At 42.9% G+C, this 20419-nt stretch overlaps 1 protein-coding gene and 1 non-coding gene across 14 annotated transcripts in view; one reads left to right on the forward strand and one right to left on the reverse strand.

The window, feature by feature from the left end:
- The first annotated feature begins 12413 nt into the window (after positions 1-12413).
- LOC111764809 (U5 spliceosomal RNA) lies at positions 12414-12529 on the forward strand. The gene has a single exon (XR_002797324.1). It is a non-coding gene; the product is annotated as a U5 spliceosomal RNA (small nuclear RNA).
- Positions 12530-17919: 5390 nt separating this feature from the next.
- The window catches only part of ARMH1 (armadillo like helical domain containing 1), a 54561-nt gene continuing 52061 nt past the window's right edge, over positions 17920-20419 (reverse strand). For 7 of the 13 annotated variants that reach the window (XM_058303705.2, XM_071217492.1, XM_058303708.2 and 4 more), the window contains 4 exons: positions 18882-19432; positions 18700-18777; positions 18311-18392; positions 17920-18229 (listed from right to left, as the gene is read on the reverse strand). In XM_058303705.2, coding sequence (XP_058159688.1) covers positions 18096-18229; positions 18311-18392; positions 18700-18777; positions 18882-19432 — 845 coding nt within the window. In that variant the 3' untranslated portion in view covers positions 17920-18095. Of the gene's footprint in view, positions 18230-18310; positions 18455-18699; positions 18778-18881; positions 19433-20419 lie in introns of all 13 variants that reach the window. The other 6 variants (XM_058303710.2, XM_012526247.4, XR_188310.5 and 3 more) reach the window with 6 other exon arrangements.

Here is a 20419-nt window from a genome sequence, read left to right on the forward strand (position 1 = left end):
AAATTTCATGGATTTAAATAATCAGTAAATTGATTGTGTCTACAATCAATTAAGGGGATTGCCTTCAGCAATAAGAAAAGTCTCATCCAATCAGATGAAGACCTTAAAGGAAGAACCTATGATTTCCACAGTCAAAAGGAAGAATTTCCTTCTCTCCTTCAACCAGCCCAGGACTCCTGTGGAATTCATCAAAAATTTTCACCAGAGCTCACATTGGTCTGCCCTACAATGTTTGGACTTGCCCATCCCCATAGTCATGTGAGGCAATTCCTATAATACATCCCAGAAACTCATACTACTTTACATCATATATAAAGTTATATAATGTTAGTTCTGTTTCCCTGGAAAACCCTGACTAACATACAATGTGACACAGATCTGGCAGGTGAGGTGTAAGCAGGGGAGTTTTGGGGGTCTTCTGGGCAGGATATGATGTTTTCTAATAGAAAAGAATGACATAGAGGATGCTATGCTTCTGCCCTCCTCACTGCCCCTCCCTCCCACCCCCCCTCCTTTTTTTCTTGGGCTTGAACATGGATATCCTGTCTGGAGTTGTGACAGCGGCCTTGTGATAATGAGGTAGGTGATAGTCATCAGGTCAAAAAGTCAACAAACTCAGGACAGCCAAGTTGAAAGGCAGGAAGTGCCCAAGAGGGTTCCTGGTGGTTGAGCAGTTAGTTGACCAATACCAGCCATCACCTACATCCAGACTTCTTGTTATGTGAGTACACAACGCAGAAACAGAACTCATTTAAGGCAACTTTATTCATATTTTCTTTAACCTACAGCTGAAAACACTCCTAATGGATATTTTGTTTAGCTTTATAATTCCAAATGAATAATTTGGGAAAGAGCTATGGAGTTGAGAGTCAAAGAAATAAGGGAGAAAAAAAGTTAAAAGGCAGAAATCAGAGAAAAATATGTGTGTGTATGTATATATGTATATATTTTAGGAGGTAGCAGATATTGAACCCAGGACCTTGTACGTAGGAAGCAGGCACTCAACCACTGAGCTACATCTGCTCCGCAAAAACATTTTTTGAGAGCTAGTTGTTTGAAGAGCATGATATATACAACATACACTCCAGTGTTCAGAAAATGGCTAGATATATATGACAAATGTGCCATAAAATTAAAATTGGTGGATCTTGTTATCTAGGGGGGTAGGGAGAAAGGGTATGTTGGAGTTCTCTGTATGGAGTTTGCATTATTTTTGTAAATGTCCCATAAGTCTGAATGTATTTCAGAATTAAAAATTAAAAAGACTAATTGTTTGATGAAATCTTTTCCTACCTACTGTTATAAAAATACACTCATTATTTTGTTCTACAAGTTTTAAAGTACTGCTTTTTACAGTTGAGTTCCTAATTATCTCGATTTTTTTTTCCTGTGTGGTGTGAATTAGGGACCTAATTTTATTTTATGGAGCATTATTTGCAGCATCCTTTGTGATTGAAGGGAGTTGGAGGCAACCTAGACTCACTAGGAGAGCAGTAGGTAAAATGTAATAGTGTGCTGCAGTTAGAAATAATGTATTAGTTAACATATTGTATCAAAAATATGTTTAATGAAAAAATGAGATGGTACAACATCATTAAAATAACTTTAAAAATTTATGCACACATACACAATACATATGGACAACAATAGCCATTCTGCAAAACATAAAAGCAAAAAGACAAACACATTAAACACAGTGGAATGGTTGACTAGTGGGACTAGGAAAGGGAATAGTAGAGGAATATGAGAAAGAAGAAGGAAGGGAGGGAGGGAGAGAAGGAAAAAAAAGGAAAGGAAAGAAAGAGAGAGATAAATGGATGTATAATTAGAGAGGAGACTCTGGCTGAGCACCTCCTTCCCATGTACAAGGTCCTGGGTTCAATCCCCGGTGCCTCCTAAAAAAAAAAGTGATCACTCATGATATGTGATGAACTGAGAAGCAAGATCAGTGTCTGGAAGCCAGATAGATAGATAGATAGATAGCAGGACCGCTATGAAAAAAAGAGAGAGAGAAAGAATGGAAGGAAGGAAGGCAAATAAGACCGAGTCATTGTCCTCAGAGAGCATACAATCTAGAAGAAATAATTTGTGTGCCAAAAAGGACATAAATAGCCATAATTCAAGCAATGGAAGAGAGTGATGAACAGGAGGGGGCTGCGCTGAATGGGAGCTGAGTTTCCTAAAGTCAGTCTAATTGCTCCCAGTAACACTTGACTTGTCCTGTGTTGGATGTGTTCTTTAAAGGGCTCTTTCAAGCTCCAGAGGCAGCAAATACCTCTTTGCCACAGGCAGAATTATAAACAAAAGGCAGGGAAATGGACTTGGCTCAATGGATAGGGCATCCGCCTACCACATGGGAGGTCCGTGGATCAAACCCCAGACCTCCTTGACCTGTGTGGAGCTGGCCCATGCGCAGTGCTGATGCGCGCAAGGAGTGCCCTGACACGCAGGGGTGTCCCCCGTGTAGGGGAGCCCCACGCGCAAGAAGTGCACCCCGTAAGGAGAGCCGCCCAGCACAAAAGAAGGTGCAGCCATGTGTAGAGAAGTCACATCTGAGTCCAACTCCATCACACTCAAGAGCACAAATTCCAGAGTAGGGACCACTGACAAGGCATTGAACTCTGGAGCCATGTGCCATGAAAAACATTTACTTTTAAAACAAATCTAAAGCACATTTGCAGAAATGCTAATATCTGTTAAACCTGGGTATAGAGTGCCTGGGTTCTTTATATTTTTCTGTGGAGTTAGAAATAGTTCATGGCGAATTTTGTTTTTAATAAGAGAGGTGAGGAAGTAGAGATAAGGAGAAAAATCGGAACCCCGTTTTCAGAATTTATTTTCATCTAATAAAAAATATATATTTAAGACTCTGATGTTTGAATCTCAAGTTTGTGAAACACTGTTTAGATAATTATGTAAGTCATTTTAAAGAGTCTTGTGCAAAAAATTCTTTCAAAATTGTTCCCATTGATATAAATGCCTTGACAGCATAGATTATGAGGCTTTTTTTTCTTAAAGTGAAGCTCAGTAGAAACATTGCTTAGAATGAATAGTTCTACTTGTTCTCTAGTGGCTGCAGCCATGTGGTTTTGTTTTGTTTTGTTTTGCTTGTTTTTGTTTTGTTTTGAGGTACTGGAGCCAGGGATTGAACCGTGGGACCTGGCACTCCACCACTGAGCCACATTGGCACCCACCATGGTTTTTTTTTTTTAAGATTTATTTATTTATTCCCCCCCCCCAACCGTCTGCTCTATGTGTCCATTCACTGTGCATTCTTTTGTGTCTGCTTGTCTTCTCTTTAGAAGGCACCAGAACGGATCCTGGGATCTTCTGGAGTGGGAGAGACGTGCTTAATCTCTTGTGCCACCTCAGCTCCCTGGTCTGCTGTGTTCCTTTTTATTGTATTATCTTGCTGCACCAGCTCACCACATGGGCCAGGAGGCCCCGGGAATCAAACCCTGGACTCCTCATATAGTAGATGGGAGTCCAATCACTTGAACCACATCTGCTTCCCCTGCCATGTTTTTAATAAAGAGATTTCTGTTAATTTTTTTTTTCTGAAACAAAAACACAGTGTGAAGTTTTTTTCTTTGTTGTGGTTGATTACTATATTCCCTAAGGGGAAAATAGCTGGAGGACGATGTGGAGTTCAGTGAGTTTTTTACTCTTTTCTCTTCCCTCCTTCTCTTTTTAGGTGGGAGATGAAGGGGCCTACTAGTTGGCCTACAGGGATGAACCTGTAGATAGGGAAGACAGATAGTTGAGGGAATAAAGAGTTTGTGTGGTTGGAGGGTGGGACTCAAAGCCCAAGTGGAGGAGTCAGCCTTCAAATGGAGGAGAGCCGAAGACGAAGGAGCAGATGCTGTCAGGTTGGTGGGAACAGATTTCTCTCCGTGAAATGTGTTGTGAGGTCATCAGCTAAGTGTGAGAGTAGAGGAGGAGGTGTGGAAGGGTTCAGGTGAGAGAAGGAATAAAAGGTACCTCAGGAGAAGGAAACAGAGACAACCAGAGACAAGTCAGGCAACGGTGAAGCCTCCTCTGAGATTTCTCAGTTGTCTGCTTTTTCCAGCATTTCAGCTACCACTGGGCAGATGCTGAAAAGGCAGAAGACTGGTGCTCTGCCAGGTGAGGAAGATGGAGGGAAAGAGGCAGAAAGAGGGACTGCAGGGCAGTGATAGAATGGAGTACTGGGCTCTAAACTCCTCCTCTTCGTGGTGGGGTAACGACTGCACTCCCACCTTCCCTCCCTTCTCTTCTGTTGTCATGAGTGGGCGTCCTTCCTCTTCACTGAAGTAGGCCAGCCATCCCCATCCTCTGTCTCCCACACAGCCCTCCCCAATCTATTGCTTATCTCCTCTTTTCTGGGTCTTCACCCTCTCCCTCTGGGCTGGCTTTATCCCATCAGCATTTAAATGTTTGATGCTCTTCTAATATTAATGAAAGGGAAAAAAAGGTCACTGTTAATTCCACACTCTTTCCAGCTACAGTTTCTTTTACTTCTTGGAATCGAACTTCTGTCCACACTCCTGGGTTTCCTCCTGCTTCCCTGGCGTCTCCTTCCTCTATCCTGCTGCACCCCCTCCTTTTGGTCACTGTTCCTAGGAATCTGTCCTAGACTTTTCTTCTTTCCTCACTTTATACCCTTTTCTTGAACAATACCCTAGTCCAGGCCATCATTTATTCCTGTGTCTTTACTCCTCAGCTTCCTAAATTTTCTCCGAAATTTCTCTCTATTCAATCTCCATACTTTAGCTAGATATAGTGGTCCAACACTGGTTCTCAAACAAGCCTGCATCAGAGTCACTTGGAGGACTCATTAAATCTCAGACTGCTGGGTTCCACGCCCTGAGTTTCTGATTCAGTAGGTCTGGAATGCAGCCCAGGTGTTTCTAGCCCTGGTGATGCCACTTGCTTTAACACTTAGATAAAATACTAATCTGATCATGTTATTCTCCTTTAAAAGTCTTCAATGGCTCCTCCTTGCCCTCAGGGTACTAGAAGCCAGTCAAGATCTGGTCCCTGGGTTTGGTCACTTTCCCTGTCACCACCTGGCCCACACACCTGGCCCACACTTCTATGTTGCCTCTGCCTAGAATGCCTACACCATCCGATTTCTGTGGGTACTTTAATGCTTGGCCCACGTGTCACCGAACATTGCAGTATTGGAGCTCATCACACATACCTGTCTCCTAGGGCCCAGCACAGGGCTTGACACAGTTGGCACACAGTAAGTTTTTGTTGAATGAATGAAGACAATTATTTTCAAGACTTAAAAAGAATTTTATTGTAGTAACAAATATATAACTCAAAATTTCCCATTTTAACCACACTCAAGTGTATAGTTCAGTAGTATTAAATACATTCACAATATTGTGCTATCATTCATACCCATTACGCCTACGTTTCATCACCTCAAAGAGAAAATCTTCACCCATTAAGCTATAAGTCTCTTTTTCCACCCCACTCCACTTCTAGTAACCTATAAATTACTATCTGTCTCTATGAAGTTGCTTAATCTAGGTATTTCATTAAGCAAGATCATACAATGTTTTAAATTTTGTGTCTGGCTTTTTTCACTCAACATGATGTCTTCAGTAATCATCCATGTTGTAGCATACATCAGAACTTCATTGCTGTTTATGGCTGAATAACATTCTATTGCAAGTATATGCCACATTTTGTTTGTCCATTTATCTGTTGGACTTCTGGGTTGCTTCCACCTTTTGGCAATTGGGAATAATGCTGCAATGACCATTGGTTTACATAAAGCTTTTTTTAAAAAAGAAAACTTTTTATTTTGAAATAGTTTCATACTTATTGGACAGTTATAAAAATAATATAAACCCCATACAAAGAACACCAACATACTCCTATCCACCCCCAGATACCCATATCCACCAATTTTATCACCCCCTGGTTCTCTTGTCTGTCAGCTCATTGTTTGCTCGCCTTCTCCAGGAGGCCCCGGGAACCAAACCTAGGACCTCCCACATGGGAGAGGAGTGCCCAGCGGCCTGGGCCGCATCAGCTCCCCACAGGCTGTGGCGTCTGCTGGCTTGTGGCATCTGCTTGCTTAGGCATGCTCGTTGTGGCATCTAGCTCTTGGCAAGTGCAGTGTCTGCTCATCTTCTTTGGGAGACACACAGGGCCCTGAATCCTGGACCTCCCATGTGGTAGGTAGGCACTCAACTGTTTGAGCCACATCCACTTCCCCAGATCCACCAATTTTAACATTTTACCACCTTAATCACTTATGTGATCATATTAAGTGCAGTTACAAGTTCAAATTAAACATTGATAAAAAGCTTACATTCCATATTCCAATTTTCTTATGTCCCAATAATGTCAATTTGAGCTTTTTCTTCTCCATTCTTCATCTCCATCCAGTATCATTTATTGCATTTAATTATCATTATCTCTCTTTTTAAAAAGATTTATTTATTCCCCCCTCCCCCACCCTGCTGTTTTTGCTGTCTGTGTCCATTCACTGTGTGATCTTCTGTATCTACTTCTCTTTGTCTTCTCGTCTCATTTTTTTCTCCACTAGGATTCACCAGAATTTGATCCTGGGGACCTCTGATGTGGAGAGAGGTTCCTTGTCAGCTGGGCCACTGCAGTTCACCTTGACTCCCCTTTGTCTCTCTTTAGCTGCGTCATCATCTTGCTGTGTGACTCACTTGTGCAGGGACTGGCTCACCACACAGGCTCTGGCTTGCCGCATGGGCATGCTTTCCCTTCTTCTTTTTCACCAGGAGGCCCCAGGGATTGAACCTGGCTCCTCCCATATGGTAGGTGGAAGCCCTATCACTTGAGCCACATCTGCGTCCCTCATTATCTCTTTATCTTTTTTTAAATTGTGGAAACATATAAAAGATAAATTTTTCCATCCCAACCCCTTCCAAGTGTACCACTGAGTGGGATTAATCACATTCACAATGTTGCAATACCCTCACTACCATTTATTACCAGAACTTTCCCTTCACTCCAAACAGAAATCCTACACTCATTTTGCATTAACTTCCCATCGTTTCTTTCCTCCACTCCTCATAACCTATAATTTTCTGTCTCCAAGAGTTTGCATATTTTATATTTTATTTGTAGTTACCATGGGATTTAAACTAAACATCCTTAATCTATAACAATCTCACTTACTTTGATATCAACTTAACTTCAATAGCATACATAGATTATGTTCTTATACCTCCTCTGTCCCCTCACCATTATGTAGTTCTTGTCACAAATTACATGTTTATATATTATCAGTCGAAAACAATGATTTATCATTATATTTTATGCATTTGCCTTTTAGATCCTGTAGGAAGTAAAATGTGGAGTACAAACCAAAAGTACAATAATACTGGCATGTATCTTTACCCATGTCATTTTATTTACCAGAGATCTTTATTTCTTCATTTTGTCATGTGGTTTCAGTCAATTGTCTGTGTCTTTTCCTTTAGCCTGCAGAACTCCCTTCAGCATTTATTGTAGGACCAGTCTAGTGGTGATGAACTCCCTCAGCTTTTGTTTGTCTGGGAATGTCTTAACCCCTCCCTCATTTTTTTAGGAGGTACCAGGGATTGAACCCAGGACCTTGTATGTGTGAGGCAGGTGCTTAACCACTGAGCTACATCCACTCTCAATCCTTCCCTTTTTTTTTTTAAGATTTATTTATTTATAGTTTTTATTCCCCCCCCCCCCCCCCCCGTTTCCCCCATTGTCTGCTCTCTGTGTCTATTCACTGTGTGTTCTTCTGTGTCTGCTTGTATTCTCATTAGGCAGCTCTGGGAACCAATCTGGGACCTTCCGGAGTAGGCAAGAGGCAATTACTCTCTTGTGCCACCTTGTCTCCCTGCTACGTCTTCTTATTTTCTCTCCTCTGTGTCTCTTGTGTCATCTTGCTGCACCAGCTCTCTGCATTGTCTGGCACTCCTGTGCAAGGTGGCTTTCCTGTGTGGGGTGGTATTCCTGTGTGGGGCCGCATTCCTGTGTGGGCCAGCAATCCACGTGGGCCAGTTTGCCTCATGGGCCAGCTTGCCCTCACCAGGAGGCCCTGGACATTGAACCCTGGACCTCCTATATGGTAGACGGGAGCCCAATTGGTTGAGCCACATCAGTTTCCCCTTCCCTTATTTTTGAAAGATAGTTTTGCCAAAAATAGAATTCTTAGATGGAAATATTTTGCTTTTGGCCCTTTAAATGTCTTGCCACTATCTTGTGGCCTCCAGGGTTTCCAATGAGAAATGGCATCAACTCTTACTGAGACTCCCCTGTATGCAACACATTGCTTCTCTCTTGTGGTTCTCAGAATTCTCTTTTTGTCTTTGTCATTTGGAAGTTTAATTATAATATGTTGTAGAGGAGGTCTATTTGGGTTTGTCCTGTTAGGAGTGTGTTGAGTGTCTTGGATGTGTATATTCATGTGCTTCATTAACTTTGGTAAGTTTTCAGCCATTATTTCTTTGAATATTCTTCCTGCCCCTTTCTCTCTCTCTTCTCCTCTGGGACTCCCTCAGTGTGTATATTGGTATGCTTTATGGTATCCTACAGATTCCTAGGCTCTTCTCTGTTCACTTTTCTGCATTTTTAACTCATCTGCTCCTCAGATGGAATTATTTCAATTGTCTCATTTTCAAGTTCACTGATTCTTTCTTCCACCAGCTCCAATTCTGTTAAACCCTTCTAGGGAATTTAAAATTTCTGTTACTGTGGTCTTTAGCTCTACTTGGTTCTTTTTCATGAATTCCATCTCTCTAGTGATATTCTTTGTATTCATCTTCAATTTTCCTGATTCACTTTAGTTCTTTGTCCATATTTTCCTCCAGCTCTTTGAGCATTTTAAAAATTATTAACTAAAATCTATATTTTATTCATATATATATATTTTTTTAAGATTTATTTTTATTTATTTTTCTCCCCTTTCCCCCACCCACACCCTGTTGTCTGCTCTCTGTGTCCACTTGCACCTTCGGTGGCACCAAGAAATCTGCGTCTCTTTTTGTTGTGTCATCTTGCTATGTCAGCTCTCTGTGTGTGTGGTGCCACTCCTGGACAGGCTGTGCTTTTCTTTACACTGGGCGGCTCTCCTTGTAGGGCACACTCCTTGCACACGGCAGCTCTGTGCGTGGGCCAGCTCACCACATGGTCAGGAGGCCTTGGGTATCGAACCCTGGACTCTCCCATATGGTAGGCAGATGCTCTATCAGTTGAGCCATGTCTGCTTCCCTGAACAGAGTATTTTAATCCAAGAGTCAACATGTTTTATATTTCAAAGGTTAAATGTTACCAAGCTACACATATCTAATTGTTTCTTAACAACTCAATCTCCACATTATTTTCCTTTTATTTTTAAACTTTATTCCCATTAAACACATCACTAAAATACAATTTCTATATGCCTAAAGAAAATAAAGTATTTCTATTTGAAAGTGGGTAAGAGAATGTAAATCTTTCATGACACCCTTCAAAATAGTTATTGAATCATAGCTTGTGATCCTGAGTTCTCGCCAAGGAAATAAATTTATGAGTGATTGTACGGTTTACATTAGCTTCAATTTATGGGCTGATCTATTGTCAAAATAGAAATTCTTTTCTCATTGATGTTTGAAGACCCTAACTTCATTAGAAGCACCAACAAATTATCCCCAATGTCAATATAAATCTTTCTCTAGGTAATTGACTTTTTTTGTTTTACATTTTATTACTAATATCATTACTTACAAAATCAAAATTGCCTCTAAAAACACTTACTATTTCCCATTGTTTTCTTTAGAACAATTATAAGCAAAAGACAAATGACAATGACCTACTAGTTTTTTTATCTCACTTTTCCTTATCTGTTTAAGCCTTCAACATATTTTCTTTTTTCCCTAATGTCTTCCCCCCCTCAAGAGGATATCAAATTGTTTGATTACATATGATAATGGATGATACAAAAGCTTCATTTCCCATCTATAATTTTATCTTATAGATCTTCAGTTTAGATATATTGTATAGGATATGCCAACAATCATTTTTATAACCAAATAAAATTCTATAACTTTGCTTGGATGACCCTTTGGCTCCCCTGAGTTGGGTTTTTTGGTTTGTTTTGGTTGTTCTTCTGTTTTTTTTTTTTCCTTTAGGAGGCACCAGAAACTGAACCCAGAACCTCCCATGTGCTCAACCACTTAAGCCACATCCACTCCGCTGTAAATGAATTTTGAATGGAACCTGGCATTACCTTGAAGGAATTCTAACTTCATACCATTGAGGCAGTTTAGAGATGGCTTCAGAGTAGACTAACTTTAGGCATGTTTAATAAGTGCCCACTGTGGTCATGCACTTTGTTAGATGCTGGAGACACAATGGTGCGTGAAACAAATATAGTTGCTGCTCTTCCATTCTAGCCGAGGAGATTAACATTCATTGATTCATTACACTAGTAATGACAAACTGGTAAATGGGGCAAAGGAAAATACCAGAAGTCATTAGATCTGTGGGGAGAGTGTTGCCAAAAGTGTCCTTGAGATCTGAAGTATGAACAGAGACTTGGAGATGGCTAGGGTAACCTCCAAGTCAGAAAGAAATCTCTTCTATGGAAACCCTTTACAGTGGTCATCCAGCTCCTGCTTGGACACTTGCAACAATGAGAACCTATCTTTCATTTTTGGACAGTGCCCATAGTCACAATGGATCAGAGTAGACTAACTTTACACAGCACATTTAAGAAAAGACACATTTATTCAGCATCATGATCAGACTATTACAAATAGTGATTAACAGCATGGGTATAAATACAAACAAAAGAAAACAAGGAAAAACTATACTAAACCTTTGTAGGAATGTTTTACACTTTCCACAGAACAGAAACTAACAAAATCTGTTATGCAATTAGTCACAAATACAGTCCTCAAGTTTTTTGCCCATAAATACAAGTATTACAGCTAAAACACATTTTCTAGGCCCTGCACCATTGTCCTTGGCGGAATTCACAAATCAGTTGTAACCTGTAGTTTCCTTGTCAGTTCTCTTGCTCTCCTCTCCTGCTAAGCTTTGTTTGCTGGCAGTAATTAAAAACTTCCACTACTGTCATAGCTCCTGCTATTGCTGGGACCACCACCATAGCCACCTTGGTCTCATGGCTTCCTAATGTCCTTTTTTTTTTAAATTAAATTTTTATTTTATTTTTTTAAAGATACTTAGATTACACAAATGTCACATTAAAAAAATCAGGGATTCCCATATGCCCCACTAATGTCCTTTTTATATTTTTTAAGATTTATTTTTTATTTATCTCTCTCCCCTTCCCCGCCCCCCCTCCCCAGTTGTCTGCTCTTTGTGTCCATTCACTGTGTTCTTCTGTGTTTGCTTGTATTCTTGTCAGCGGCACCGGGAATCTGTGTCTCATGTTTTGTTGCATCATCTTGCTGCATCAGCTCTCTGTGTGTGTGGCACTATTCCTGGGCAGGCTGCACTTTTACTGCACTGGGTGGCTCTCCTTACGGGGCGCACTCCTTGCGCATGGGGCTCCCCTACGTGGGGGACACCCCTGCGTGGCATGGCACTCCTTGCACACATCAGCACTGCGCGTGGGCCAGCTCATCACATGGGTCAGGAGGCCCTGGGGTTGAACCTTGGCCCTCCGATGTGGTAGGCAGACGCTCTATCCACTGGGCCAAATCCACTTCCTGCTAATGTCCTTTTTATGTTCCAGTATTCCATCCAGGATAAACATTACAATTTAAGACCTTTTTTTAAAAAATTATTTTTATTTTTTATGTCCTTGTCTGGCATGTCCCAGGTCTGGTCCTTGTCATTGATAGTTTCTTATGCTTTAATCTTCTCCTTTACCTGGGTAATCACTTCCTATTTGTTTGTATGTTTTGTAATTTTTTGTTGAACATTTTGATATTTTAATATGTTGTTGTTGGAATTTAGACTCTGAGGTATTGGTTGCTTAGGCTTGTATCCAGCTAGTGCTATGACAGAGCTTTCCTTGAATGCCAGGAGCTAATACGAATAGAAAAGATGAACTTTTTTAAAAAACTGAAAATAAATGTTTACTTGGAGCACCTATTATAAAACAAAGCCACACTTTTTCTGGATGGAGCAGGCAAGTCAATATCCCTGTAAATCTGGCCTCCACGCTGCCCCTGGTGGTAGTCTCAGGTCTACCAAAAAAAGGAATGTAAGTATTTCTGGATATTTGAGGTTGGTGAGTCTGCTTCATTTGCATACCCACAATGCACTGCACACATTTCCTACTTTAAAACCGGTAGAGTTTTCTTTTTCTTTTGAACTTTAGATTTCCCCCAAAACGAGATATCTTTCATAAAGTTGTCTAGAACAAAATGAAATCACTTTCTCTTTTAGATAATCACCATTAGTTATTGGTGTTTCTGTTACCTGAAGATCTGTGTCTCACAGTACACCATATACTCTGGTTTCTCTTCAGATCGCATAAATCTTTCGCCTTTTACTAAAGATTTCCGTGGAGAGAAACAATTCTGAGTCAATACTCAATTTTTTGAGGCTTTGTTCTTACAAAGCTGGTATGTAGTTCAAAAACAGATAAATCCACTGTTATTGTGCGACTCTTCAATAGTTGTACAAACAAAGTTGTGTAGTTCGGGTTTCTTGAAAATGACCGATTAGTTATCGTCCTTGTCTTGGTCCAAATGGCGACTTCTTTCTGCGGTTGTGAACGCTGTTACATGTGAAATAGCATTGTATGGTTGCAGGTTGGGTTTGCTGTAGTTTATTCTTCCGAAAGAGCGGTTTGGGTTGTGCACCTTGTTCTCAGGGTTCTGTTTCTGTTGGATATGTTACTGACCCTGATAGAGGAAGGGGGAACCTGCGGCATCACTCGGGAGGAGCGGAAGGACTGGAGTGCAAAGGGAGAGGCACCTGGTAGGCGGGCACAAACGGAAGCCTTTATGTGCAAGTACCATGGTTATACGAAATTAAAGTGCCGTCACAGAGACGGCCAGACACTTCATTCTGAAGCCTTCGACGTTATTATGGACAAAATGTTCCCATATTGAACTGCCTCCGGTGCCTAGCAGGACCTGGCAGTCACCCACCCAATGGATGTTTCCTACATATGGACTATTTATTGGGTTAACCTGTTTTTGTTCAGGCCTTGAAGAAAACTTTTTTTTTCCTTCCCTTAATGTTCAGGCTTGAGCCTCTTGTTCACGACGTTTATCAATGTTGTGATAAACGTTTATGAACGTACCTGATAAGACCAGACATCTTTCTAGGCTCTAAGTGTTGCATTTGTATAAATTTAGACTGCTTAAAACAAAAATAAACAAAAATTAAAAAAAACAACTGAATTATAATTGGCTGCTTTTTGTATGGCATTTATATTTGTAATTGTTTTTTCCTGACGAGGTAACTTAGTCTTAAAACTAGAACTGGATCATTTGTTTAAAATAGGAATTTTGAGAGAGACATTTGATAGTAGTTATAACAGGTCTGATAAAAATAAAGATGAAAAAAAATAAATAAATAAAGATGAAGTGCATTTTCTAACCAATCTGTTGGCTAGGGACAGCTACATGCACAAGCACACATGACAGAATTACTTAGTGCCAGAAACAAATACATCACTGGAAGAAAAAGTCTAATGATAGATGTCAATTGGTTTCATCTATGTGTAAAACTTGCCCAATTAATGAGTGGGATCAGTGGTTTCATATTATTATTGATAGAACTTTTAAACACATTTCCTCCTTCTCATTTGTGCCTGTATCTCAGGTTAAATGGAATTTCCTGAGATAGCAAGACAAGCTGTTAAAAACGGAGTTAGGGGCTACAGATGTGGCTCAAGCAGTTGAGTGCCTGCCTCCCACACGGGAGGTCTCAGGTTCAGTTCCCCGTGCCTCCTAAAAAAAAAACCAAACAGACAATGAGCTCATACAACAAGTAAACTGATGAGGGAGCCATCTCAGGGGGTGGGGAGGGGGACTGAGTCAGCATTTTCTTTGTTCACCCAAAGTAAAATAAGAATTAGGCACAGGGCTGAGACTGACATAAGACTGCAAATGTCAGGTATATCTGTCATTTCAAGTTTTTGTATGGATTAAGAGAGCAAGTAATTGTTATAAATTTGAACTTTAACAATAAACTTATATTAAGACAACCAGATGCAAAATACAAACCTTAACTGGATCCTAAATTTAGAAATAAAAAGAAAACAAGAGACATATTTCTGGACAATTGGGGAATTTGAATATGTATTCTATTTCAGATGGTATTATTAAATTCACAATTATAGTAGTTTTTGTGTTACTGCTATAAAAAATGACTGCAAATTTAGTGGCTTAAAACAACACAGATTTATTCTCTTGTAGCTCTGGAGGCCAGAAGTCTAAAATCCGAGTGTGGGCAGGGCTATATGTTCCTTCTGGAGGCTTCAGGGAAGAATGTTTTCTTGCCTTTTTTCAGCTTCTGAATGCTACCTGCATTCCTTAGTTTTATTTTATTTTATTTTATTTTTTTAAGATTAACTTTATTTATTCCCTCCCCACCTTGTTCTTTGCGCTAGCTGTCTGCTCTTTGTGTACTCATCTTCTTTTTTTTTTAGGAGGCACTGGGAATCGAACCTGGAACCTCCCGTGTGGGAGGGAGGTGCCCAATCACTTGAGCCACCTCCGCTTCCTGCTTGTTGTGTCTCATTGTGTTTCCTCGCTGGGGATCTTCATTGTGTTCTCTTGCTGCATCATCTTATTGCATTATCTTGTTGTGTCAGCTTGCTGCACCAGCTTATCACGTCAGCTCACTGTCTTGCTCGTCTTCTTTATGAGGCATTGGGAACTGAACCCAGGACCTCCCATTTGCGAGGTGGGTGCCCAGCTGCTTGAGCCACATCCGCTTCCCCATTACCTGGCTTACGGCCCCTTTCTTGCCTCACTGCAACCTCTTACTTCTGGAGTCACATCTCCTAATACTAACTCTGATCCTCTTGCCTCCTTCTTATAAGGACCCTTGTGATTAAATTGGGCCTACCTGGATAATCCAGAAGAATCCCCCTCATGGCAAGATTCTTAATTTACTCACATCTGCAAAGTCCCTCTTAGAATGTATGCTAACATATTCACAGGTTCTAGGAGCTTGGATGTAGATATCTTCAGGGGCTTATTATTCTCGTTATCACAATAATAATATTGCAATTACGTAGAATGTCCTTGTTAGTAGAAACATAATGTGAAGTATTTAGTAGCGAAATGTCATATCTGAAAGCTTCATATAGCTCAGGAAACACACAGAGAAAGAGAAAAAAGCAAATGTGTGTATAGCTCCATAGGTATTCATTGTACTATTCTTTCAACTTTTTCATAGCTTTGAGCTTTTCAAATAAAAAGTTGGGTGAAAATAAATCTATATGAAATTTCATGCCTATCTGGTTTAGATATTTGTGTTATATTTAAGATTATATTTTGTAAAGTTCTGTTGTTCTTATGAAACTATAACCACCTTAGACCAGTGGTTCCCTGATTTTTGGAATTTTCAACTAATAAAATTTCAAGAAAGCATCTAATGGACTGCCTATTTTTTTTTTACCATCCTTTACAAAAGAAATGACAATTCAAGACAAAAATTAGAATGACTTGATCTTAAAGTAAAAGATACTTTAAAATATGAAATCCATTTAGCTTTATACAAAATGTAACTATTTTGTTAACTTTGAAGCTCAATATCTGTTTGGGGAAGCAGGTATGGTTCAAGCAATTGAGCTCCAGCCTGCCACAAGGGGGTCTGTGGTTCAGAACCTGGTGCCTCCTAAAGAAGTCAGGCGTGACAAGCTGACACAAGAAGATGATGCAACGAGACACAAGAAGAAAAAACATAATGAGAGACACAACAAAGCAGGGGACTTGGAGGCTCAAGCGATTGGGCACATCCCTCCCACATCAGAGGTTAAGGGTTCAGTTCCCGGTGTCTCCTAAAGAAACAAGGAAGATGAGCAGACACAACAAGTACGAACAACAAGTGGGTGGGGAGATGTAAATAAAACAAATCTTTTCTTTAAAAATCTGTTTGGGAAAGGCTGGGCATGATCAGATTCAGTGGTGCCCCCTTGTGGCAGTCTGGAGCATTATGCTAGCTGGAAAATGTGCTTATTAAAAATTTCTTCACCTAAGCAGCTCTGGATCTTCCCAGACATAACTGAGATAGTTTTCTATTAATCTAATCTTAATAGTTTACTCTTTGTTCTTAGTTCCCAGGAGGACATTAATCAGACCTTCCCAGTTTGCTTACAGGAATAACAGGAATAAAATAATATTTCAAAGGAAAACCACAGAATAGCATCAGAAGAACCAGTATCTAAATCTAAATTGTGGCTGATAAATCACTGGAACTGGGACAACAGGAATAAGTTCGATGTGCTTGAGACAACACTGAGAAACTGCAACTTCCTCACAAGACCTCTGGAAGATCTAACATCATCACTTGGGTTTTTTCTTTCCTTGTTTTTCTTCTCCTCTGCCCTTTTTCTTTGACTGTAAAGCTCTAGTTCTCATTCTTAAATTGAACTCGTTTTGGGAAGATTTCCCTGTTCCTTGCTTGTGCACTTGCAATAACTCACCTTCTTGTTGAGAGATGTGTTTCTCCTTTGTGGCACTGGATCAGTCAGGCCCATCTGTTGGAAATAGCCCTGGCTACAATAACAATTACTGCCACCTAACTTCATTTCCTTAGACTTGAAAGGATAATTTCCTGCATGCCAGGTATTGTTCTAAGTGTTTTGGTTAAATCAGTAAACACAACAAATATTCCTGTATTAGAGGACCTTGTGTTCAGAGACAGACAATAAATAAACATAATAAAGGTTATAAGTGTATGGGGGAAAGAAGAGAGCAGACTAAGGCGGGGTGGTGGTGGTAGGTAAAGGGAGTTGCAGTGTGGGTTGCAGTTTTCAAATGAGTAGCCTTCATGGAGAAGGTGACTTTTGTGCAAAGAGTAAAGGGAGATGGACATGTTAGCCATGCAGATAGATAGTTGGGGTGAGAGAGAGTTCTAGGCAGAATAGCCAGTGCAAAGGCCTTAGGGTAAGGAGGCTGATGTGGTTGGAGTACAGTGAAGGAGGTGAAAGGAGGAGTTGAGTTCAGAAAGGTAAAGGGAGACCATGACCACCTAGGAACCTGTGGGACACTGGAAGGGCTTTAGCTCTTACTCTCCATGAAATGCAGAACCACAGAGTGGTATTATCCAAAGGGTAAAAGGACCACTCTGGCTGCTGTACTGAAAAGGGACTGGGGTTGGAAAGCAGAGTAATCTAGACTGAGATGATGGTGACTCAGACCAGAGTGTTGTCAATGGAGGTAGTGAGATATGATTGGACTTTTAATTTATTTGGGAGTTAGAGCCAAAGGACAGTATGGATGTAGTTGTGAAAGAGTAAAATCAAGGAGAATGCTACTCTTTTGTCCTGAATGACAGGAAAGATGAGTTGCCATCAGTTGAGATGGGGAAGGCTGTGGGTGGCACAGGATCAGAAGTTCCATTTTGGACTTGAAGAGGTGGATGTGTTTAGGTGGAAATAGAAACGTGGAGGTTGCTAGCATAGAGATGGTATTTAAAGATCTGAGAATGGGTGAGATCACTAGGATATAAAAATAGAGAACAGGCTCAACGTGGGAACCCTACATCACTCCAGCTTGCAAAGAGCTGGGTTGCAGAGGCAGAATCAGCAAAAGAGAATGAGAGAAAGCAACCAGAGAGGTAGGAGAAAAGCAGACCACACCCCTGTGCCGGAAGGGAGAGTGCTTGGGCCAGCAGGGGGCTGAGTGAGGCTCCTTCCTCAGCTTCTGTGACCTTGAATCTTCTAGGACGTTGGACACCCTTCTCACCTGACATGTTTTGTCCGTGGTTAGCAGAGTGTCCCCCTCTGCTTTCATCTCCTGTCCGCCTCCACACATACAGAGAACTAGGTAGATAACAAGACTGTTTATTGAACTCTTCCCAATCAGCAGCTCGCCCTCTCCCCGGCGTGCTGCCCAACCCCGAGCCTTCCACCCGGGGCCAGGTGGGGCTGCCCGGAGCTTGTCTCTGGCTCCTTCCCCCTGCCAGCCTTCTCTGCCACATGACCATGGTCTTCTGAGGTGGCCTCACTGGCTCTGTTCCTCCTGTGCATCCACATCATCCTCCTGGAAGTGTGTGTTGCAGTCCAGCTGCTCATCATCTTCAGGAGAGCCAAAGAAAAAGTTCATGTTGCTGGAGGAGATGCCAGAGAAGTGTAAGGCTGCAGGCAGGGAAAAGGCAAGCATGAGCCCAGGTGCCAGCCGTGCCTCTGCTCCAGGCTGCCTCAACTGCCCCCCATCACCTTTCGTGACATTGACTTTGTTGGCCGCCAGGATGTCGGCCTGAATGCGGTCTATTTTCAGGTACAAGTCTTCAGCGTTGCTCTGAGGACAGGAGCAAGGGGAACTTGGCTGGGTGCCAGGCCAGTCTGCACTTGAAGTTGGACCTGGGCAGAGAGGTGCTGCAGGCCAGACTCAAGCTCCCAGAGCAGTGGAGGGGCAGGAAAGGGAACGGAAAGAGGCGGGGGCTGGGGTGGGGAAGCCCATGCCAGGGCAGGCCCTCATGTGCCAGGGAACCAGGCCCATTCTGGGTGTGCGACGGGCACCACGGTAGGGGGGTGCAGAAGGGGCACCATTCTTGTGTCCGAGCCAACCAGGCCCCAAAGGGCAGGGGCGGGGAGGGGGCACTTACCAAGAAGAGCTTGTAGAGTTCCTCCCCCATGCAGTCGCGCACATGCTCCTCCACGATCGGGAACATCTGCACGAAGTACTACAGCCCGGCGGGAGTGGCGCCGTGAGTGCCGGTGCCTGTCGCCAGGCTGCCCCTCCCGGGCGGTGGCCATGGCGGTGGCCGTGGCCGCGGCGCGCGCTCACCTCCAGCGCGAGGCTGGCCAGCCGCTGGCTGTTGCTGTGGTCGGTGTTGCCCATGGCGGCCATCAGGCTGTGCACCACGCGCAGGTGCAGCAGCTCCTCCGCGATGCTGACGCTGCCGCGTGCCAGGACCCTGCGCCGGGCACTCGGGCTGCGGCGGCGCCTCCGGGCTTTCCCGCCTGGCCCGCGGCGCCAGGCCCACGACGGCGCCCGCAGCGCTGCCGCACCCCCGGGCAGCGCCCAGCCTGGCTTGCTGCAGCCGCCCCCTACCCTCTGCCTCTTACCCGATGGCCTTGGCGGCCGCGGCCTGCTGCAGGAACACTGGCAGGTGGGCAGTGACCTGGGGCACCGAGGAGTCTGGGGAGGGAGCGGCGTTGGGCAAAGACACCCCCACCCTGGCCCCAAGGCTGCCCGGCTGTGCGAGCACCTACCGTTGAGGATCTTGGACTGCATTTTGGTGGTCTCCTGGACGGAAGGTATCAGCAGATCCACGAGGGCCTTGAGCAGTGCAGGGCGAATGTCATAGTTGACCAGGTCCTTGATCAGCTGGATGGCTGGGGAAGGGCACAGGCCTTAGAGAGGCCTTAGGCTCTAGCAACACTTTCCCTTCCCATCGTTCTGCTCCGGGCAAGGAAGCAAAGAGCCTCTTGAGCAAAGTCTCTTCCCTTTAACCCTAGCCTCTTAATCAACCTTTCCTAGAACCTGTGACGTCCCAGCACTGGGCAAGGATGGGCAGGAGCAGGGAAGGTAACTTCTCAATCCTGCCCTTTTGGAATTTTAGGCAGGAGGCGGAGGATCCATGGGCTGGCAGACCCAGCTGTGGGGAGAGGAGGGAGGGTTGCCTGGCCAGTGCACCTGTAAAGATGCCTAGAGACTGTCAGGACTTGGAGCTGAGAGGCCTACAGAGGCAATGCCCCTTGGGCTTGGAGGAGTCCTGATGGTTTCATGGAGATGGGAGACCAGGGTGAGAGGGAGACAAAGCAGTGGGGTGGGGGCAGCATGTGGCGGGAAATGAAAAAGGAGGAAGCAGTAGCTTAGAGAAACTTTTCCTTCTAACAGTTACTGAGCTCTTTGCCCAGGCACTGTGCTGAGGGCTTTCTGTACAGCATCCCACTGAAACTTCACCATAATCAAACAAGGTTAAATTCACAATCACCCCTGATTGTTATCTCCATTTTACATCTGGGGAACTGGGACTGTCACAGGAGGATAAGCACTCAAGGTCCATGAGTGCTCAAGGTCCCACAGCTAGGAAGTGGTGGAAGTGAAAGGAGGGAAAGATTTAGTTAGGAGTCAGAAGGGAACTAGAATTTACTGAGGGGTATTTCCTAAAGTATCTACAGAAAAGCCCTGTAGATACTTTACAGCCATTCGTTCATTCCAGCGTTCCCTCAGCTTTCACCAAACTAGTTCTGATGCCTGTTGTGCCAGGGGTTGCTGGGTGACTTCATTAATTTAACCAACTTTTTTTGAGCAGGTAGAAGCAGGTATTGACAATATGGTGACAAGTACAATAAAAGGGGCAGTAGAGGAGTTGTGAC

Source organism: Dasypus novemcinctus, chromosome 9 (assembly GCF_030445035.2).
Source record: "Dasypus novemcinctus isolate mDasNov1 chromosome 9, mDasNov1.1.hap2, whole genome shotgun sequence".
In the NCBI taxonomy this organism is placed as follows: domain Eukaryota; kingdom Metazoa; phylum Chordata; class Mammalia; order Cingulata; family Dasypodidae; genus Dasypus; species Dasypus novemcinctus.